The sequence below is a fragment of the Bombina bombina genome, chromosome 3 (genome assembly GCF_027579735.1).
Source record: "Bombina bombina isolate aBomBom1 chromosome 3, aBomBom1.pri, whole genome shotgun sequence".
Taxonomy (NCBI): domain Eukaryota; kingdom Metazoa; phylum Chordata; class Amphibia; order Anura; family Bombinatoridae; genus Bombina; species Bombina bombina.
Genome location: NC_069501.1, coordinates 755,884,268 through 755,908,701, shown reverse-complemented (window position 1 = coordinate 755,908,701; position 24,434 = coordinate 755,884,268). Strand labels below are relative to the sequence as shown.

At 36.6% G+C, this 24,434-nt stretch overlaps 1 protein-coding gene across 1 annotated transcript in view; it reads left to right on the top strand.

Annotated features, from left to right (window-relative positions):
* The window catches only part of LOC128651914 (uncharacterized), a 193,945-nt gene that overhangs the window by 95,109 nt on the left and 74,402 nt on the right, over positions 1 to 24,434 (top strand). Inside the window, exons 6-8 of the mRNA XM_053704878.1 lie at positions 16,112 to 16,322; positions 16,907 to 16,988; positions 18,730 to 18,821. Coding sequence (XP_053560853.1) covers positions 16,112 to 16,322; positions 16,907 to 16,988; positions 18,730 to 18,821 — 385 coding nt within the window. The remainder of the gene's footprint in view (positions 1 to 16,111; positions 16,323 to 16,906; positions 16,989 to 18,729; positions 18,822 to 24,434) is intronic.

Genomic DNA, 24,434 nt, shown 5'->3' with positions numbered 1-24,434 from the left:
TCAACCTGTGGGGTCAAAATGATCACAAGAACCGTGAGCAAACATCCCAGAACCACACGGGGGACCTAGGGAATGACCTGCAGAGAGCTGGGACCAACGTAACAAAGGCTACCATCAGTAACACACTACGCCACCAGGGACTCAGATCCTGCAGTGCCAGACGTGTCCCCCTGCTTAAGCCAGTACATGTCCGGGCCCATCTGAAGTATGCTAGAGAGCATTTGGATGATCCAGAAGCTGATTGGGAGAATGTCATATGGTCAAATGAAACCAAAGTAGAACTGTTTGGTAGAAACACAACTTGTCGTGTTTGGAGGAGAGAGAACACATACCTACTTTGAAGCATGGGGCTGTTTCTCTGCAAAGGGAACAGGACGACTGATCCGTGTACATGAAAGAATGAATGGGGCCATGTATTGTGAGATTTTGAGTGCAAACCTCCTTCCTTCAGCAAGGGCATTGAAGATGAAACGTGGCTGGGTCTTTCAGCATGACAATGATCCCAAACACACCACCCGGGCAACGAAGGAGTGGCTTCGTAAGAAGCATTTCAAGGTCCTGGAGTGGCCTAGCCAGTCTACAGATCTCAACCCCATAGAAAACCTTTGGAGGGAGTTGAAAGTCTGTGTTGTCCAGCGACAGCCCCAAAACATCACTGCTCTAGAGGAGATCTGCATGCAGGAATGGGCCAACATACCAGCAACAGTGTGTGACAACCTTGTGAAGACTTACAGAAAATGTTTGACCTCTGTCATTGCCAACAAAGGATATATAACAAAGTTTTGAGATTAACTTTTGATATTGACCAAATACTTATTTTCCACCATAATTTGCAAATAAATTCTTTCCAAATCAGGCAATGTGATTGTCTGGATTTGTTTCCACATTTTGTCTCTCATAGTTGAGGTATACCTATGATGAAAATTACAGGCCTCTCCATCTTCTTAAGTGGGAGAAGTTGCACAATTGGTGGCTGACTAAATACTTTTTTTCCCACTGTATTTGTATTGCAGACAGTGCCTACTTAGGAGAGACTGTAGAACTTTATCCACAATGTACATCCCCTCTATTTTATAGTTCTACATTAGCATTTCAATAGGCTATATTCATAGAAGCTCAAGAGATTGCCTAAACACCTCATTGTTTAAAGGGACATTCTAGTCAAAATTAAACTTTCATGATTCAGATAGGGCATGCAATTTTAAACAACTTTCCAATTAATTTTTATCATCAAATTTGCTTTGTTCTCTTGACATTCTTTGTTGATTTCTAAAACCTTGAAGGCTGCCCCTTATTTCAATGCATTTGGCAGTTTTTCACAGCTAGAGGACGTAAGTTCATGTGTGCCATACAGATAACATTGTGGCAACTCCCGTGGATTTTCAAGTGAGAGAGAACTGATTGGCTAAATGCAAGTCTCTCAAAACAACTAAAATAAGGGGGCAGTCTGCAAAGGCTTTGATACAAGGTAATCACAGAGGTAAAATATATATTAATATAACCATGTTGGTTATGCAAAACAGGGGAAATGGGATATAAAGGAATTATCTATCTTTTTAAAAAATAACAATTCTGGAGTAGACTGTCCCTTTAAGCAAGATTATGTTAAAAAATCATTGAGCCTCACTTCACCTATCTTTACAAGATTTGTAAAATAGAACACGATTGGTATAATGCAATTGTGATAGAAATGTATTAAAGTACGTTTACACAGTACTGAATGGGTTTAGTTCTTATATTGAAGCCACATTGTAGCAAACATGTTATTAATATAGAACACATCTGGTACAGTATGGTTGTGATATTAAAAGTAAACATGTACAGTACAAATTCAATGAGAACTTATTGCGTCTACAAAAATACAATATTTCAATTCTTAAAAAAATGCACTATAGTCAACAGAAAAGCCACCTTCTATTAATATCCCCAACACAAAATCTTCCAAAACAAAACACATAATTTATTTAAATAACAAACTTACTTTTAATACATAATATTGTATTTAAAGGTATAATCAATACATTTAACAAACTATATACACATGCACAATAAATCCTTAATCCCCCAACTCATATAGGTTTATTATTTGTGTCCTAGTTCCACTATTGTATTGTAACAAAAGAGGTTGTGTTTTGATTGACACTTATAAATTGTATTGCTTTTTTTTATACTGTATAATAGGATCATTTAAATGACATCGTTACTGTAGATGGTGATGCTGATTTTTACATTCCGCCAGTATCAGAGAAGCATCACCTCCCACAGGAAAGTATTGTAAAACACCTCTTGGTGAGACTGTTCTTTAACAGTGATTTCATCTCTTAATGGAGTTTTTTTTTATTAATAGCTTCATTTTGTGATGCCAGTGTCCATGACAATGGAACTCATTCTATGTGTTAAGAAATTATTGGTTGTAAGATAGTTGCAACTCTAATATAACAGAGCTGAACTTGCAGCCTGTGAGGCCCATTTATCAAGCTCCATATGGAGCATGAAGGGCCGTGTTTCTGGCGAGTCTTCAGACTCGGCAGAAACAGCAGTTATGAAGCAGCGGTCTAAAGACCGCTGCTCCATAACCCTGTCAGCCTGCTCTGATGAGGCAGACAGGAATCACCACAATTCATCCCGATTGAATACGATCGGGTTGATTGACACTTCCCTGCTGGTGGCCGATTGGCCGCAAATCAGCAGAGAGCGGCGTTGCACCAGCAGCTCTTGTGAGCTGCTGGTGCAATGCTGAATATGGAGAGCGTATTGCTCTCCGCATTCAGCGAGGTCTTGCGGACCTGATCCGCACTGTCGGATCAGGTCCGCAAGACCTTTCATAATTCGGCATCTGTGGCTGTGACTATGGGGGGGGGGGAAGGTATGCTGCGCCAAGTTTTTTCTGCAAGAAATTTATTTCACAAATAGGTTTTTATTGAATCTCACCCAATATGTCAGTACGACAAATAGGGACTTAAAGGAACTGTTAGACCTAAAGGGATTTCCTCTATTAAACCAATTCCAGCCAAAAGACCATCGGGTGAAGTGATAGAGGAAAACCAAAGGCAATAGCATATTAAATTAAATTGTGCTCAAGCGAACGCATTTACTTTCAACTCGTAATTTGGGTGCTACTTCTGATGTGCGCAAAGAGCCGCAATAAACCCATTTTTGCTTGTGCGCAACTGTGAGCGTGCCACTTTTAATCTAACCCCATCACAGGAACATTAATCAAATTCAAAATCACTTAAAAGTGATGAAGCATATCTGTAAAACAAAAACTGACTAGAAAATATCACATAAACTTGTAAAAATTAAAGATTTTTTTACCTCCAAATTTCTTTAACTCACCAGAGTCTGTGAGCAGTTATCCTCAGCAACTCTTTTAATGTCATCTTATTGTTAAAAAAAATCAGCATCCTCATTGCTTTGCTTTACTGTGATCTTGCAGGATTTCACCATAATCTCGCAAGATTTCATGGCAAACTTCATTAAACAGAAGAGTGACTGTTCCTGCACAATAATACACGTAAGTCCCGGGACAAGCATACTAATTTGCTGTTTAAAGTCCCTTTACAATAGGATGTGGCTACTGAGTTAATTTTGAGGTAAAATATCTTGCTTTTTTTAAATAAAATGTTCATGTGATATTTTCTAGTCAAACATTTATAGATAAACTGCATCACTTTCAGGTGATTAAGAATTTCTCTTACATGTCCCTTAAAGTTGCGCTGTTTTGCTAAATAATTATTTTTGAGTGGCTATATACAGTATTAACATTTGCAAACTTACACCTAGATTACGAGTTTTGCGTTGGAGGCTGTGCGGTGCTAATGAGAAGTTTTCCCTCACCACTCACTTACCTGCAGCGCTGGTATTACGAGTTTTCAGAAACCCGTCGTTAAAAGACAAGAAGTGAGCGTTGAGCAAAATTTTGCTCATTACCGCACTCCAATACCAGCGCTGCTTAAGTTAGAGGTGAGCTGGTGTAACGTGCTCCTGCACAATTTCCCCATAGGAATCAACGGGAGAGCTGGCTGAAAAAAAGTCTAACACCTGCAAAAAAGCAGCGTAAAGCTCCCTATCGCAGCCCCATTGATTCCTATGGGGAAATACAATTTATGTCTACACCTAACACCCTAACATGAACCCCGAGTCTCAACACCCCTAATCTTAGACTTATTAACCCCTAATCTGCTGCCCCCGACATCGCCGACACCTGCATTATATTATTAACCCCTAATCTGCCGCTCCGGACACCGCCGCCACCTACATTATATGTATTAGCCCCTAATCTGCTTCCCCCAACATCGCCGACACCTACATACTATTTATTAACCCCTAATCTGCTGCCCCCAATGTTGCCGCCACTATATTAAAGTTATTAACCCCTAAATCTAAGTCTAACCCTAAACCTAGCACCCACTAACTTAAATATAATTTAAATAAATCTAAATAAATATTCCTATCATTAACTAAATTATTCCTATTTAAAACTAAATACTTACCTGTAAAATAAACCCTAAGGTAGCTACAATATAACTAATAGTTACATTGTAGCTAGCTTAGGATTTATTTTTATTTTACAGGCAAGTTTGTATTTATTTTAACTAGGTAGAATAGTTATTAAATAGTTATTAACTATTTAATAACTACCTAGCTAAAATAAATACAAAAGTACCTGTAAATTAAAACCTAACCTAATTTACAATAACACCTAAGACTACACTATAATTAAATAAATTTACTAAATTAAATACAATTAAATAAATTACATACAATTAGCTAAATTAAATTAAATTAGCTAAAGTACAACCCCCCCACTAAATTACAGAAAATAGTAAACAAATTACAGATATTTAAACTAATTACACCTAATCTAATAGCCCTATTAAAATAAAAAAGCCCCCCCAAAATAAAAAAAAACCCTAGCCTAAACTAAACTGACAATAGCCCTTAAAAGGGCCTTTTGCAGGGCATTGGCCCAAAGTAATCAGCTCTTTTACCTGTAAAAAAAAATACAAACAACCCCCCAACAGTAAAACCCACCACCCACACAACCATCCCCCCAAATAAAATACTATATAAAAAAACCTAAGCTCCTCATTGCCCTGAAAAGGGCATTTGGATGGGCATTTCCCTTAAAAGGGCAGTTAGCTCTTTTGCTGCCCAAACCCTAGCCTAAAAATAAAACCTACCCAATACACCCTTAAAAAAACTAACACTAACCCCCTGAATATCAACTTACCGGGAGACGTCTTCATCCAAGCCGGGCCGAAGTCCTCAACGAAGCCGGGAGAAGTCTTCATCCAAGCCGGGCGAAGTGGTTCTCCAGATGGGCAGAAGTCTTCATCCAGACGGCATCTTCTATCTTCATCCATCTAACACGTCTTGTCAGTACTGCGAGGTCCCTCAAATAATTTTAGAAAGGCAAATTTTAGCTGGAGACTTGTTTATCTTGCTTTGTGTGATTTTGGGTGTGAAGGAGAGACACCTACAGTCTAAAAATAAATCCCAAAGATTTTGTGCAATTTTTGTCCATGCTGGTGAATTTTTGATCATCGGGGCTTGGTGTTAAATTAATCTATTGCAAGACAGCTGAAAACAAGGTATTTTATCTCTTTTATGTCCCGATATTTAAAGCATCAACAGACAAGAAACTGCCTTTCTGGCTTCATCGGTCTCGCAGTCCGTCAGTCTGTCTATATTTGCTAAAAAAGGGGACAAACCCGCAAAATGCTGGTGAGTGGCATTGTGTCTCCCATAGGATATAATGGGGAGCACTACGTCAGCTAAGATCGCCGACATCACCACTTGTTGGCACTTTCTGTGGGGCGGTGGGGAGGTCATATTTGAAGTACTCCTACACAGCACAGACACACTGCGTTCACTGAAACAAAACACAATTTTCTATATCAGAACATGCTGGTGATGTACCCCAATCAAAGTACAGGTTAATCCCCCTGGAGCGCCTGGCTAACTCCCACAGAACGCCTTCACGTACGTCATACTCTAGCTATACTCTCCCTAAAATTCCCAGCTAATGCCCTAATACAGCCTACACCTACATAATATCTTCTTTATACCCCCTGGAATGCCCAGCTAACTCGCACAGAACCCCTACACCTACGTAATGTCTGCAATCTACCTGACTAATAAAGTATACATCAAAAACTCTATTATAACTATAGGAGCTATGTTGCTATATTATATACAATGTTAAAATTATATGCATTGTCACGTATAAAGCTTAAAATAATATGCTTTATATATGACAAAACAACAAAGGGTGAGGGACAAATCCTGTGTCGAATATCTGACCACTATCACAGAAGTCAATATTAAGGTGTGCCCCAAATGCCGCGTACAGTGTACCGGACCATACAGCAAACTCGACAGAAAGAGTACCTTTATTTCAGTTTGATCATCCTCATATCACGTTGGGCCAGTTTCGCTAGCTTTGTTTACTATTGTGCTGGTATTGCCTGTCAGGTGTGGGCATGTACAAACTGCTCTTCAACATGCCAGCGTAACTACCAGCTCCCGGGTAGTAGCAACCCCGCGGCAGGTCATACGTTCGACTCACGTGACTCTGTTGCTGTGCAATGGGGAAGAACACCTGCTCCAGTGTGTACAGTATATGTGCAAAGACGACAGAAAGGCTTAAAACTAACTCTGACAGTTACTAAAAGAATAGCCCTTAGAGGGGATTTTTGTAGGTCATTGTCCTAAAGTGCTACAGCTCTTTTTTTTAAACATATTACAACCTCCTTCTATAATAAAAGTAACCCCCCCCCCCACTGCCCAAAAAAAGCCTAATCAAAAAAAAGAAAACTGAACTAAAAAAAGTTTTAAACTAGAAAAAGATTGCCCTGAAAAGGGCATTTGGTAAGGCATTGCCTGAAAGTAAAATAGCTCTTTTAGGATTAAAAAAAAAAAAATCCCTATCCTTAAAAAGATTGCCTTGGAAAGGGCATTTGATAGGGCATTGGCCTAAAGTAAAACAACTCTTTTAGGAGAAAAAAAATCTAAACTAAAAAAAACTAAAAGGAAAAAAACCTTATGTTAAAAATAAAAAAGCCCACCCCAAAAAAATCCTTATGCTAAACCCCAAGGTTTGTACTCACTACATTGACTCCGACTGTGCTCCTCTTCTTTCTTCATTCTGGCGGTCCTCCAGGGCGTTCCTCTTCATCTTCATGACTGTGATCCTCTTCTTCCATCTTCTCTGTTCTTCCATCTTCTTTCTTCCATCCGATTCTTCTTCATGTGGTCCCTGCTGCACATTGAAACTTGAATGCAAGGTTCCTCCATATGTAGGGGTGCCCTTGCATGTCTATTGGTTGATTTTTGAATTCCTAGTCCAATTAACCAATAAAAAAATCTTTCATACTATTGATTGATTGGATTATTATTTTTTGGGCTTTTTTTTTGGGGGGGGGGCTTACCTTTTTTGTAGAATGGGGTTGTAGTATTTTTTTTTAAAAAAAAGAGCTGTAATACTTTAGGGCAATGCCCTGCAAAAATCCGCTGTAAGGGCTATTCTTATAGTAACCTTTTTTTTAAAGGGTCCTTAGTTTTAGTATAGGCATAACTGTGGGGTTTTTAATTTTGTTTTCTGTTTGTTATATTTTTGTAACTTAGAGGGTTTTAGCTTAGAGGTGGGAGGTTAGGTCTTACATAGTTAAGTAGTGTAGGGGTAGTTGGGGGTTGAGTTTGGTGTAGAAGTTAATAGGTTAGGGGTTTTGATGGTAAAGAAGTTGTGTAGGGGGTATTTGCAGTGGCCTATTGGTGGTATAGGGGTTAATAGGATAGTAAGTTTATTGCGGTGGGCTACTGGTGGTATAGGGGTTAATAGGTTAGGAAGTTTATTGCGGTGGGCTATTAGTGGTATATGGGTTAGTTAGTTCAGAGTTAGTTTGCGGTGGTAGGTTATGGCATTTTAGGGGTGCATAGGTATAGTTATTAGGTTATGTTCTATATATTTAAAAAAAAATCCTTTACTTTACATCGCCAATGTCGGTAATGATGCTGCTTGGAATATTTTGCAAGCATTGCCACATATTGCGATGTATAGTAAAATGCTCTGCGATGCTGCCTTTAAAGGGTAATGTCAGCACTTTTTAATATTTCGCCTGCATTCTCGACATCACATCAAATCCCTTTTGAATATATTACCACCTCACAGTACTTTCAATCGAGGGCTAACTAACTGAATCACAATCTGCTGATTATATATCTGTTGTATCTTTACATTATAAACATCTGATTTAACAGATATAGTTTTAAAATAAAAAATGAGCATTTACTCTAGGCAGTTCGGTGTCTCTATAATGCATTTTGGAAGTGTGCATTTAAGATCATATACCTAATATAACTGATATTATGAGCTGTATGCTTCTGGAAGCTGCTAAATTATTTAGGCCTTATATAAACAGTTTAAGATTATGCACCTTGGTGGATAAATGTTAGGACATGTATATTTAATATTTTGGGAAATGTCACATTTTTATGAATTTTTTTATTATTATAGCACTAGAAGCATATTGGCTGACATATCTTTTAACTCAAGTAAAATAATTAGGAAAACATTTAAAGTTATAAAAACATGATGATGGCTTTGAGCTATAAAGTTTTTTTTAGTACTGCCTTTAATGGTGCAATAAAATCATTTTTCTAAGAGAAATATCTTGCTGACCAAATTATGTAGGATGCCAGCTTTTTTTCTGCTTTTCATTTTAATTCATTGGTAGCAGATCTGTTTCCCCTGTACCATACTGGTTAGGATAGTGTATTACTCAGAGTGGCATCAAAACCAAAATTTGTATTTCATGATTCAGATTTTCTAATGTACTTCTATTATGTCATTTGCTTAGTTCTCACAAAAGAAAAAAATTGGGTTTTATGTCGCTTTTTTTTTTAAACCTGTTATATTTTTTCTAGCACAAAGATTGCAATATTTTACATACTCCCAGGTGCCAATATCAAAGCATTCACTGATTATTCAATCAAGCTTGTACACAGCATGTAGGCACCAATTAGTGTCTGTTTACTGTTTAGCCTAAAAAAATATGCAATGGGCACAAGGTATCGACCTTAAAGCTGAAAAATACTAATGTAACCCATTTTAAGCTTACTTGATAATGTGTGTTAATACTCTGTTTTGTGTCTCCTTTGGAGGTCTCATTTAACAGCTCAATAACTCTAAATGCTATTTTTACATATAGTAAACTGCCACTGGGCCCAATGATCTAAACACTTAGATTACAAAACAGGGGTGTAACTGGTTTTAGAGATCTCAGTTGGTCCCATGTGGCTCTGCAAACAGTAGTTGTGTCAATACATGGGGCATAGTGAGGTATCATGCATGACTGCTCTTTGTGTCTTCATGCACAATAGGGCTCACAGTTTAAGAGTTATGTAGTGATTTACCTTTACAATATGGTGGCAGAGTTTTCAAGATGATCACCACTGTGTTGTTGTACATAAAAACGGTCACCATATTTGTACAGGAAAGCTGCAGAATTGCATATCCTCTGGTGCATAATAACAAAAAGAGAAGTATTACAATCACAGAGAAGCAGCTCATCATGCTATGTGGCTGCCAACTCAGCTTCTGTTTATAACAAAAAGCCAGAAAAGGTACTGTTTGAATGGAACAAGCCCTTAGGAGCCCTGTAGATCAGTAAGGTCTTGTTACACCACTGTTACAATATAATGCTCAAAAAAAACATCCAAAGATTTTGAGTGATCGCTCTCCATGCCGGCAAGCTTTATATCATCAGGCCCCTAATAAGATGAACAGAAATGTAATTGAACTATTACCTCTATATACACACTATTCAGAGATCATTAATCATGATACTACGAATCATGTACTCCTACTTGTTTTGCACATGTGGGATTCATCCTATGTTTATATTTTAGGCTGGTCACTCTGGCTCACTGTATTTTTGCAATGCAATGTAAGGATTTTATAATATATATATATATATATATATATATATATATATATATATATATATATATATATACATAACAAGCACAGTACAATATAGCACTGCATGGCAGGAGAGATTTGTAGCACTTACATTTTATGCTTTGTATTTTTCACTGCAGTTGTATTTTTTCTAGGTGAAACTAACGTCACAGTTTAATTGAGTTGGCTGGGCAGGAGAGTTACCTGTGCCAAAGAGGGGCATTTTTAAGATGTGCCTTAAGTACTCTCACAACCCTTATTGTATTCTCTAAGCATTTTACATATGCATGTGTTATATCTTCTAATTGTATGCTGGTAAATATTGCTCAATATTCACACCACAAATTTAACTGTCAGAAGACAACTGTATACTAAACTAGAAGCAAATACATTTGCGTTTGCTTCAAACTGAGAATTTATATCAATGCCAGGTGTTCCCCTGTTAACCTTGTCAAAGCTATAAAATACAGACAAGGTGGTCTCCTTATGATATTCCTTCTTTATTTGTGAACATGAGGAACAGGAACAAAAAAAAGTCACGACGTTTCGGGGCTATGCCCCTTAATCATGTGATGACATCACTCATTACACACCTGTGATTTATAGGCAGTACCTGGGAATTTTAACCCTTACATTCTTAAAGTATCACAAATTTTTGTATATAGCGCCATCTTGTGTCACAATCAGTGTGAAATGAAAGAATTAAAAACAACAGATAAGAGGCCTCAATGGACTATTGTATATATATTATCAGAATTGATGGTAAATTTTGCAACAATTTAACAATACACGGCTACAGTGGATCAACTGAGCTAAAAAAATAAAGTAAAACAAAAATGAACAATAAACAAAATATAACAATGTGTTTATATTGCTACAGGGTCAGCAACTCAAGGGAATCAGGACTGGCAATGGTCAAAAAGATCTAAGATGCAAAAAAATAAATTATATTAAGTAAATAGTAAATAGACATAAATCCCAATAGCAAAAAACTTTTTTTTAAAATACTTTTTTTCCATAACTTATCAGTGGTGATTTATAAGAAATAATAATTAATAGAAATTAATAAAAAGGAGTCCAATCTATTTCTCGGTTCATACCTTTAGGTTCCAGGGTATCGAGCTTAAATATCCAAAATGTTTCACGCTGTTTGAGCAATTGCTCCCTATTACCACCACGTCTGGGGGTACGGATATGCTCGATAACCTGGAACCTAAGTTGATTCACCTGATGGCCTGCAGACAAAAAATGGTGGGCTACGGGTGCAGATAGTACCTTGCATCTAATATTGCTTTTATGTTCCGTGATGCGGTCCCCTATCCGTCTTGTCGACTCCCCCACATAGACACGCCCACATGGGCATTTGATTAAATAAACCACAAATTTTGTATTACAGGTAAAAAAATCTTTATAAATAAATTTATAACCAGTGTGTGGGTGTAAAAAATGGGGACTTTTAATGATAGACCCACAGTTGCTACAGCCTAGACACGGAAAACAACCTAGGTTTTTCTTTGTAATGTAAGTCTGCCTACAAGTTTTACTGGGACCCAAATCGGCCTTAACAAGAATGTCACGCAAATTTTTAGACCTTTTAAAGGCAGGCATAGGCAATTGTTGGAATTCTTTTATCTCTGTATTGCAGCTCTTCAAAATGCCCCAATGTCGGCGAATGATATTTATTATTTGTTTGCTCTGTCTGCAATATTCAGAGACAAAAGTCATTCTACTTTGATCAGTTCTAGAGGGTTTAGGTTTCAAAAGTTCTTTTCTCTGCAAGGGTAAAACATCCTGAATGGTTTTATTGATCAAATCTAAAGGATACCCGCGTTTCAAAAACTTATCACCCATTTCTGTCAATCTTATTTTTGAAATGTCATCATTAGCAACTATTCTCTTTACGCGTAGCATTTGACTGCGTGGTAAAGATTTGACAAGAGATGGGTGGTGAGCACTGTTGAAACGTAAAAGACTATTGCGGTCAGTTTTCTTAGTATATATATCAGTAAGAAAACCATAACCATTCTTAATCACCGATACATCCAGGAAATCAATCTTAATTTCACTGCTGACCAAAGTAAGCTTAATGTTAGAAGTGGATAAATTAAGATCAGCGACAAAAGACTCCAGGGCCCCAACGTCGCCCAGCCAAATCCCAAAAATATCATCGATATAGCGCCACCAGGTGGCGCCATACCGATGAAAAAGTGGGTGTTCAAAGACAAATTTTTCCTCATAGGAATTCATATAAATATTGGCGTAATTAGGGGCGACGTTGGAGCCCATGGCAGTACCCTGTAATTGTAAAAAGAAAGAATCTTCAAATAAAAAATAGTTGTTATATAAAATAACCTCTAATAACTGTAAAAGAAAATCAATCCTATCAATGGAATAAATGCCTTTAGATTGTAAAGCGTTTCTAACTGCACCAATGCCACTAGCGTGTGGTATTGAGGTATAAAGACTGCTGACATCCAGGCTGAACAAAATAAATTTGTCAGTCTGTAGTTGTAAATTATCTAATTTAATCAGAAAATCGTTAGTGTCTTTGATGAAAGAAGATGACTGCTCAACCAGGGGTCGCAATACTTTATCCAAATAGATGGCTATGCTTGAAAAAATTGAATTGGTACCAGCAACGATTGGTCTCCCTGGTGGAGCAGTCATAGACTTGTGCACTTTCGGCAGTACATACAGGACCGGAGTAATGGGATTTTTGACCTGTAAGAAAGAACTAGTTTTTAGATCAATAAGACCATTTGTTAGGGCTGTCTTGATAATGCAAGAAATCTCCTTATTGATAAGGGAGAGTGGGTTACCCAACATTCTGCTGTAAACTTGTGAATCCCCTAATTGGGAACAAATTTCTTTCCTATAATCATACTTATTTAACAGAACGGTGGCCCCGCCCTTGTCTGCCTGTTTCAAAATGAGATTGTTGTTATCTTTAAGACATTTAAATGTCTTAAAGATAACAACAATCTCATTTTGAAACAGGCAGACAAGGGAGGGGCCACCGTTCTGTTAAATAAGTATGATTATAGGAAAGAAATTTGTTCCCAATTAGGGGATTCACAAGTTTACAGTAGAATGTTGGGTAACCCACTCTCCCTTATCAATAAGGAGATTTCTTGCATTATCAAGACAGCCCTAACAAATGGTCTTATTGATCTAAAAACTAGTTCTTTCTTACAGGTCAAAAATCCCATTACTCCGGTCCTGTATGTACTGCCGAAAGTGCACAAGTCTATGACTGCTCCACCAGGGAGACCAATCGTTGCTGGTACCAATTCAATTTTTTCAAGCATAGCCATCTATTTGGATAAAGTATTGCGACCCCTGGTTGAGCAGTCATCTTCTTTCATCAAAGACACTAACGATTTTCTGATTAAATTAGATAATTTACAACTACAGACTGACAAATTTATTTTGTTCAGCCTGGATGTCAGCAGTCTTTATACCTCAATACCACACGCTAGTGGCATTGGTGCAGTTAGAAACGCTTTACAATCTAAAGGCATTTATTCCATTGATAGGATTGATTTTCTTTTACAGTTATTAGAGGTTATTTTATATAACAACTATTTTTTATTTGAAGATTCTTTCTTTTTACAATTACAGGGTACTGCCATGGGCTCCAACGTCGCCCCTAATTACGCCAATATTTATATGAATTCCTATGAGGAAAAATTTGTCTTTGAACACCCACTTTTTCATCGGTATGGCGCCACCTGGTGGCGCTATATCGATGATATTTTTGGGATTTGGCTGGGCGACGTTGGGGCCCTGGAGTCTTTTGTCGCTGATCTTAATTTATCCACTTCTAACATTAAGCTTACTTTGGTCAGCAGTGAAATTAAGATTGATTTCCTGGATGTATCGGTGATTAAGAATGGTTATGGTTTTCTTACTGATATATATACTAAGAAAACTGACCGCAATAGTCTTTTACGTTTCAACAGTGCTCACCACCCATCTCTTGTCAAATCTTTACCACGCAGTCAAATGCTACGCGTAAAGAGAATAGTTGCTAATGATGACATTTCAAAAATAAGATTGACAGAAATGGGTGATAAGTTTTTGAAACGCGGGTATCCTTTAGATTTGATCAATAAAACCATTCAGGATGTTTTACCCTTGCAGAGAAAAGAACTTTTGAAACCTAAACCCTCTAGAACTGATCAAAGTAGAATGACTTTTGTCTCTGAATATTGCAGACAGAGCAAACAAATAATAAATATCATTCGCCGACATTGGGGCATTTTGAAGAGCTGCAATACAGAGATAAAAGAATTCCAACAATTGCCTATGCCTGCCTTTAAAAGGTCTAAAAATTTGCGTGACATTCTTGTTAAGGCCGATTTGGGTCCCAGTAAAACTTGTAGGCAGACTTACATTACAAAGAAAAACCTAGGTTGTTTTCCGTGTCTAGGCTGTAGCAACTGTGGGTCTATCATTAAAAGTCCCCATTTTTTACTCCCACACACTGGTTATAAATTTATTTATAAAGATTTTTTTACCTGTAATACAAAATTTGTGGTTTATTTAATCAAATGCCCATGTGGGCGTGTCTATGTGGGGGAGTCGACAAGACGGATAGGGGACCGCATCACGGAACATAAAAGCAATATTAGATGCAAGGTACTATCTGCACCCGTAGCCCACCATTTTTTGTCTGCAGGCCATCAGGTGAATCAACTTAGGTTCCAGGTTATCGAGCATATCCGTACCCCCAGACGTGGTGGTAATAGGGAGCAATTGCTCAAACAGCGTGAAACATTTTGGATATTTAAGCTCGATACCCTGGAACCTAAAGGTATGAACCGAGAAATAGATTGGACTCCTTTTTATTAATTTCTATTAATTATTATTTCTTATAAATCACCACTGATAAGTTATGGAAAAAAAGTCTTTTAAAAAAAAGTTTTTTGCTATTGGGATTTATGTCTATTTACTATTTACTTAATATAATTTATTTTTTTGCATCTTAGATCTTTTTGACCATTGCCAGTCCTGATTCCCTCAAGTTGCTGACCCTGTAGCAATATAAACACATTGTTACATTTTGTTTATTGTTCATTTTTGTTTTACTTTATTTTTTTAGCTCAGTTGATCCACTGTAGCCGTGTATTGTTAAATTGTTGCAAAATTTACCATCAATTCTGATAATATATATACAATAGTCCATTGAGGCCTCTTATCTGTTGTTTTTAATTCTTTCATTTCACACTGATTGTGACACAAGATGGCGCTATATACAAAAATTTGTGATACTTTAAGAATGTAAGGGTTAAAATTCCCAGGTACTGCCTATAAATCACAGGTGTGTAATGAGTGATATTATCACATGATTAAGGGGCATAGCCCCGAAACGTCGTGACTTTTTTTGTTCCTGTTCCTCATGTTCACAAATAAAGAAGGAATATCATAAGGAGACCACCTTGTCTGTATTTTATACTGTCTTTTGCAAGTTGGCAGCTACTTGCTTTGGTCCCCTGGTTCCTGGGTTGATGTGCTGGATACTATTTGTTTTTTTGCTTGTCAAAGCTATCTCAGATTTAAGACCAATATGAAATGTAAGATCTCCACAACAAAACAGTTTTAGGACCTTGTGAAGTTAACATTTTCCTTTTTGCTTGTAACATTGTGAATTTACTTATGTATATACTACAAATATTAATTACCACACATTCATTAAATCCCCCTACAATCTTGTTTCCACCCTAAACACTCAACTGACTAGTTACTAAACTAAATGATCTGCTATTAGCTAAAGGGGCAGTACTCCATTACTACTTTTTCTGGATCTTCCTGCTACTTTTGACTGCAGGTCACCAGTCACTACAAAACAGCTTATGTAGAGTATACATCGGAAGAAGCGATCTGTGAGGTCTTGAAAGCTTATGGAATAAAAAAAATCCTTGATTTTGTTGGTCCATTTAAAGGCATCACAATCTACTAAAGAAATGCTCTCTGTGGGACCAATACGTCTACAACCCTTTTTCTGTACAGTATACTGGGAGATAAAGACCAACAATATTATTAAAAGCTGAACCGCTGCAGTCTTACACTATAGATAAGCAATATTTTAGACTTTAGTGTATGTAAACTTTACAAACAGCTATTTTTTATTATTTATTTTTACAGAATAGTAAGATGCCAGTTAGATTTGCACAACCAGACTATGTACAAGGCCTGCACAAGGAAATCTTCCAGCTGAGGAATGAGTGCAGAAGACTGAGGGATCAAAGCCATCAACTAAATGAGGAAAATCATCAGCTGAAAGAAGAACTGTGGGACTATAAGCGTCAAAACGAGTCTGAAATAATGAGGACAACATATCAGAAGAATGATAAAAGTAATTAAATTGCAATTTGTCATAAAATATTAAGAAGTAATGAGGTTCAACAATGTTTCTCAATGCTCAGAAGCCTGTTCATGTCAGCAACAATGATTGTAACAATGTTATTCGTAAAGTGCTCAATAGACAACACATACTCATGAGCCTATCTCAGTATCCTCTAATGAAAAGGAAATTTCAAGAGGTGAATTTGATAATAGAAGTAAATTGCAATGTATTTTGCATGTTCCTGTACCACATTTAGGTTCTACTCAAGATTTCCACACTTAAGTTCTACCTATCAATATTTGCTAGTTGCATTAGCAAGAGGATGACAATTATATATTTAAAATAGATTGGGAAAACATACAGTACTTATTTTTAATTTATTTTAAAAACTTCCATGTAATTAATTTAAATAATGTCGCCCTAGTTCTTTATACATGTGGATGAGAATGAAATGTCATTAGGATACTGTCCTTTTTCTTATTTGATATATATCACCACGTTTGTGTTAATTTATGTATTATTTTAATTGATGATAACTTGATAAGATCTGATTCACATATGACTAACTTTACACATTACTGTGTCTATGCTAGATGATGAATTTACAACAAGTTGCTGGAATAATTCATTCAGAGAAATTACCCATTCAAAAAGTTGGCATTTAGCAGAACAAAGGTAATTTTCTAAATGTTTTTACAATTGTAGAAAATATAGACTTTTTATTTTTTTCCCTTCAGGATGCTTCAAGAGACAGAAATTTACAGAATTCTTCTTAATCATAAGTATATCCATGAAATTGTCTCAGGGAGAGATTATTTCCCTACACCCAGTAAGAAATCTTTAAATCCGAGATTGTTTGGATGTTACAACATCTGACTCTTACTGACTCTTGATTTAATACTTCACTCAGCTCCTATTTGTTCATTTATGACTTGATCTACTTGGATGTGTAATGCAGTTTACATGTTTATTATTTGTAAAGGAGCAATTTAACACAACAAACTTCATATGCGCTTTATAAAAAAATATTTCACTTGTTAGTGGTGTTCAATAAATGCTTATATGGACATATATAAAATAAAAATGTGGAAAAGACAGAAATGCCTAACAATGTTAAAGTGTAGTACACTACAGTAAAGGCTTTAGATAATAATTCACAATAAGTAGTATGCACAGACAGGTTTTGGTGTACTTTTTCAGCAATAAGATTTACATATATATCTTGTTTTGTGGTTTGTACTACATGTTTTTTTACTGACAAATAACACATGACTCCTCACAATGTCAAAAATTCAACTTATTATAGATGTTATGGATGTGTATTTATAGTATGATGTTTAAGCACTTAGATGGCTGTATGAGTGCATTAATATATACAGTATGTATACAAAGGGGGAGGTGGGCTGGACTCTGAAACTGGAATAAGCACAACTCTGTGTGCTCATCTATCACTTGCAGAAAGCTTGGTTTACATCCAATGACTCAGACAGTCAACACTAGGGAAGCTTGGTTGTAAAGTCCAAGATGTAGAGAAAGGCTCTTCTAACATAGGACCCTAACCTCCAGTCATACATGCTAGCTTAAATCCAAGCAGACTGATATACAAACAAGAGTTTGACAACTCTCATCCCTCTCTCTCTCTCTCTCTCTCTCTCTGTCTCTCTATCTCTATCTATCTATCTATCTATCATCTATTATCTATCTATCTATCTATCTATCTACCTATCTATCTCTATCTGGTATCTATCTATCTATCTATCTATCTATCTAACAATAAAACATGGCAGTGGATTACACCCTCATACTGGACTGGATACATATCCCATAACACTGGCAAAACTGACAGCTCTAGGTAGTCACATTGGACTCTCAGAAAGCTAGGGTTTGCATCCAGTGTAATATGTTTTTAACTTTTTATCTTTTAATTCAAATGCTATATTCTATATACATAAAACATAATTTATGCTAATACAAGCACATCATTTTATACATTCCATAAATTAAGCTTCCCATGAAAAATATTATAAACACAGTTTTGTTGTAATAGCTTAAATAATATCTTCTGTTCTGTTTTCATCTGATTAAATTAAAAAATAATGAAAATATGAAATGGTCCAAAAGTCTGCTTTTTCTATTAACCTCTTTGTGCCAGAGGTTGCCACACAATATATTGCAGCCATCCCTGGAAGCTAAATAATTTGCATCATTATTCTGAAAACATTTCTGATAATGAAACCTTCATGCTGGCGAATATCTTAAGGGTGGCTTTTAGTGACCATTTTGTTTTCAAGTTTTAGTGTTTATGAGAAGAACTGATTAAAATGCAAATGGTTCATACTGTGACCATTTCAACCACAAAGAACAAATCTTTACTTAGTCCAAAGAATTACTTTAACTCCCGTCTCTTAACGTTTAGTCTTTACAGGAATGATGCTTTTAAGGACGAAGGAACTCTCTCAAAATGCAAAGCAGCCTTAGGATCTCTGAACATAAAAGAACCTTGGGAACGTAAGTAGTGAGAGTAATTTTCTTTTACATGCAACAATGATTAAAGATGGGACTCAGGTCCCAGACTGCTGCATTTTCTAATTATTTTCTACTCTACCTATGCTATGTAAGCTCATTACTGAATTGACCGCAGCAACCTTTGCTTACAATAAAATACATATGAAAAGCAGATAATTTAATCCTGGCAGGTCACTGTGCTTTACAGTAAGTGATCCACAAACACCATCTTTCTGTGGGTGAAGTTATGAAAAGGAAGTTCACATAAATATTCATGTAACTTTATAGCTGTATCACTTAGGACAAGAATGAACCTAAATTTAGATGTCACATAAATAATTTTATGTACTATGTTTATTGGCATTTCTCTTGTAGCAATATATTCTGTATATTATTCAATTTTTGTCAGCCTTACCAGTATACATCATACAAACCTAAAGGTACATAAAAGTAGTTTTGAAACATATTTGTGTTATGTTTCAGAACTCAAAAATATTTCTGTTAAATTTTATAAGTGCTTTTCTAATCATTTTTATCTGCCACTGACATGCCTGCTGACATATAAACACCCATTGCACACATACAAATGCTGAACTGACACATTGCATTAAAGGGATATAAAACCCATAATGGTTCTTTCATCATTTAGATAGAGAATACAATTTATAAAAAGTTTCCAATTTACTTCTATTATCAAACTTCATTCTCTTGTTATTCTTTGTTGAAGAAATATCTTGATAGGTAGTGTGCACGTCTAAAACCAAACAAATACCGAATAGTGCAGCCAATGAATGTTCAGGGAGATTTCCCCGAAAATGTGTTCCAAAAAATTCTACCAAATTTAATTTTTCATGGCTGCACAGGTCAATTTAGGACATTTCTATATCAGTTATGAGAGATAATCATACCTAACTAATAAGTTAATCTCTGGCAATGAAATCAAGCACATCATCACTAAACTATACAGCCAAGCAGTAAATGCAGACTGTTCACTTCACGTTCATTATTACTTTGCAATCCTCTAGGCAAAGATAGACACCATGGGGAGTTTTCCTGTCAAAATTACATTTCATGATTCAGATAGAACATACCATTTTAAACAACTTTCTAATTTACTTATAAATTGTAATGCTCTATCTTGATCATGAAAAAACAATTGAGTTGAAAGGGACTGTGTACTATCAGGGGCCGATTTATCAAGCCCCAAATGGCCCCTGATGCCCCTGTTTCTGCGCGAGCCTTCAGACTCAACTGAAACAGCAGTTATGAAGCAGCGGTCTAAAGACCGCTGCTCTTTAACTGGTCCGCTGCCTCTGAGGCTGCGGACATTAATCCGCACGATCCTATCCTATATAATTGACACCCCTTGTTAGTGGCCAATTGGCCGCGAATCTGCAGGGGGCGGCATTGCACAAGCAGTTCACCAGAACTGCTTGTGCAATGTTAAATGCTGACAGTGTATGCTGTCGGCATTCAGCAATGTCTGGCGGACATGATACGATACAGCGTATCATGTCCGCCAGACATTGGTAAATCGGCTCCTAAGTGTTTTCACCTATTGTGTTTCCAATGACCAGAAATTGTTCCTTTAGGTTTCTTTTTAATATATGAAGTAGCAGTTTTTGTGCTTCTTTATCCATAACTCATTAAAATGTTCTGAGCTTGCAGATCTCCTTATTTTATCACACTCTAATGCCTCCTTATCTTATTTTTGGCTCTATACTAAAGCTCATTACTAATGGCCTGATCTTCTAAGGATTTCCAAGTCCGCTGGAAATGCTAATTTCAGTCTCACCAGTCTAACAAATTGACCACTTGGGGAAATGTTATAAAAAAGTTGGCTAATTGAGGATGATATGGTATACAATTCAATTTAGAATTATTAAAGGGACATGAAACACAATTTTTTCCTTCATGATTCTCAGTTTAATTATATTATCAAATTTGCTTTATTCTGTTGTTATTGTTTGTCAAAGGACCAACAAGGCACTACTGGGAGCTAGCTGAATACATTGGGTGAGCCAATGACAAGTGGCATAGATCTGCAACCTCCAGTCAGCAGCTAACTCACAGTGGTGCCTTGCTGCTCCTAAGCCTCCCTAGATAGAAATTGAAAAGTTGTTTAAAACTTCATGCCGTGTTCGAAACCATAAAGTAAATTTTCCCGTTACTGTTCCTTTCATTTCATATTGCACTATTGCTTGCATGTCAGTAAAGAACAATAGATTTTTTCAGATTTGTTGCATTTGTATGAAAACGATAAACCAACAGTCTAACAATAAAACAAACAAACAAGCAAATGAGAGAATACAAGAAAACTATTTAGATGATTTCTTTTGTGCAATTAAAACCATTATTCTAAAAGCAAAAAAAGCTTTTTTTTGTAGGTGGAAAGGCTTAAAAAATCAAACGTGCACAATTGAGGTGGGGAAGTCTTCAAAAGTTTAAATTTACACTATTCAATAAGGATTTAAGAATATCATTGTCAGGTGATTGATTCTGGGGTCAGCTTCACTTTTGTTCTTGACTAGTTCTGACAGTATTAAAAATAAATATGTAAATAAATCCTTTTTTGTGCTGCTGGTGGCTTTTAGCAGTAGCACTAGCTACTACTTTTACTTTATTTAAATGTAAGCAGCTACTGGCCTAAGGATGTTTCCAAATAGAACTAGCAGACAGATGTTTCTGGACAACCCCTATAAAGAATATCAGAAAAATAACAGAAGAAAGCTAAATAGCTCAAATCAACCCCTTAGCAATGCATTACTAGGATTTAGCTAAACACAAGGTAAACCAATGGCAAGAGGCATATGTGTGTAGCTACCAATTATCAGTGGGTCTATACACTGCGCTATTAGGATATATGCTCTTGAATCTGGGGGAAATTCCTCTAGGCTCCCAGCAAACAGTTAACCTAGTTGGGGGAGGGGAAGAGACAAGAGCGCAACTAGGCTAATATCCAGAAATAAGAGGGAAAAGAACTGTTTAAAACTCAAATGTAATAAATATAATTTTATTTAATTAAAAATAATATTTAGAACATAAATGGTTTTGGCAATAAATGGAAAAGACTAATACTGAAAGATTAAAAAACAAAATGTTTGTTAATATAACACCTTCAAGCCTATTTTTAATTGTCCTGTATAATTGAGATAAATCTTAACAGATTGTGTTGGACAGTTAAACCATTTTTATAAGACCTCTAAAATGAATCTCTAAATAATTTTTAAAATCTAAAATAATTCTACATGAAATACATAAATATGCAATAAAATAGTCAATTTGGTTGGCCAACCTTAACTCATATGCTAATAGGTTAAAATTAAACAGTATCCTTACAAAAAATATTTGCACTTTTCATCAGGCTCTATTCCGGTAGTATACTAATTAGTTACAATCTGGGTTTGGTATCCTATATACGGCGTAACATAGAAGTTACGCTCGTATATTTCACCCTTCGGCCGTAGTTTTTTGGCCCATAGTCTGGTATAGAAAAGCTGCGCAATTTGGTATCCAATTTACACCTCGCCACAAAATGCAGGCGTAGTAAGCCTTACGCTGAGTGTTGGAGCCCCATAACTACCTAAACTGCCTGCAAAATAAAACACCTAACGCATGCGCAATGTCTATCTACCTGTCAACCGCAATCCCTAATAAAGTGTTTAACCCCTAAACTGCCGCTCCCCGACCCCGCCTCCACCTACATTATATGTATTACTCCCTAATCTGACCCCCCTACACCGCCGCCACCTATATTAAATGTATTACCCCCTAATCTGATCCCCCTACACCGCCGCCAGCTATATTAAATTTATTAACCCCTAATCTGATCCCCCTACACTGCCGCCAGCTATATTAAATTTATTACCCCCTAATCTGATCCCCCTACACAGCCGCCAGCTATATTAAATTTATTACCCCATAATCTGATCCCCCTACACCGCCGCCACCTATATTAAATTTATTAACCCCTAATCTGACCCCCCTACACCGCCGCCATCTATATTAACTATATTAACCCCTAATCTGAGCCCCCTACACCGCCGCCACCTATATTAACTATATTACCCCCTAAACCTAAGTCTAACCCTAACACCCCCTAACTTAATTATTATTTAAATAAATCTAAATAATATTAATATTATTAACTAAATTATTCCTATTTAAAACTAAATACTTACCTATAAAATAAACCCTAAGATAGCTACAATATAATTAATAATTACATTGTATCTATTTTAGGGTTTATATTTATTTTACAGGTAACTTTGTATTTATTTTAACTAGGTACAATAGCTATTAAATAGTTCATAACTATTTAATAGCTACCTAGTTAAAATAATTACAAAATTACCTGTAAAATAAATCCTAACCTAAGTTACAAATACACCTAACACTACACTATCAATAAATTAATTAAATAAACTACGATTATCTAAACTAAAATACAATTAAATACACTAAACTATATTACAAAAACAAACAAACACTAAATTACAAAAAAAAAAACATTACAAGAATTTTAAGATAATTACACCTAATCTAAGCCCCCTAATAAAATAAAAAAGCCCCACAAAATAATAAAATTTCCCTAAACTAAATTACAAAAGTAATCAGCTCTATTACCAGCCCTTAAAAGGGCCTTTTGCAGGGCATTGCCCCAAAGTAATCAGCTCTTTTACCTGTAAAAAAAAGAACAACCCCCCCCCCACATTACAACCCACCACCCACACACCCCTACTCTAAAACCCACCCGATCCCCCCTTAAAAAAACCTAAGTCTAACCCCCAAGTGGTCCTTACATGTCCTGAAGACGAGCGGAGACGGTCCTGTTCCAGGCGGAGAAGTCTTCTTCCAATCGGCGACCTCTTCTTCTTCCAGGAACCAGCCGACGTGGAGTTAATAAATTTAATATAGGTGGCGGCGGTGTAGGGGGGTCAGATTAGGCAGTAATACATTTAATATAGCTGGCGGCGGTGTAGGGGGGTCAGATTAGGGGGTAATACATTTAATGTAGCTGGCGGAGGTGTAGGGGGGTCAGATTAGGGGGTAATACATTTAATGTAGCTGGCAGCGGTGTAGGGGGATCAAATTAGGGGGTTATACATTTAATGTAGCTGGCGGCGGGGTCCGGGAGCGGCGGTTTAGGGGTTAATATATTATTAGGAGAGGGGGGATTGCGGATAGAGGGGTATACGTGTCGGGATGATGTTTGGGAGGCGTGTTAGACAGTTATGGGAGATTTCATATTTAGTATGTTTTTGTAGGCGCAGGCAGTTTCTAAAGTGCCGTAAGTCACTGGCGACTCCAGAAATTTCTACTTACGCTTATTTCTGGACATCGCTAGTTTGTCCGACTTACGGCACTTTAGCAACTGCCGGCGCCGTATATGTGATAGCCAGATGTGCGAGGTCAAACTACGGGCGGCGCAGGTTTTCTATGGGACGCAAAGATTTTTTCGGCAGCTGAAGTCCAGCTGTCGATATTGAGGTATAACGCGCCATTGGAAACAGTCGATAAACGATATTGCTTTCAACAGCATATTTAATGGTTTGCGAGTGCACGCAAACTGAATTACGACTCAATGGAAGCGAGGCCAAAGTTTTTTCAATACCC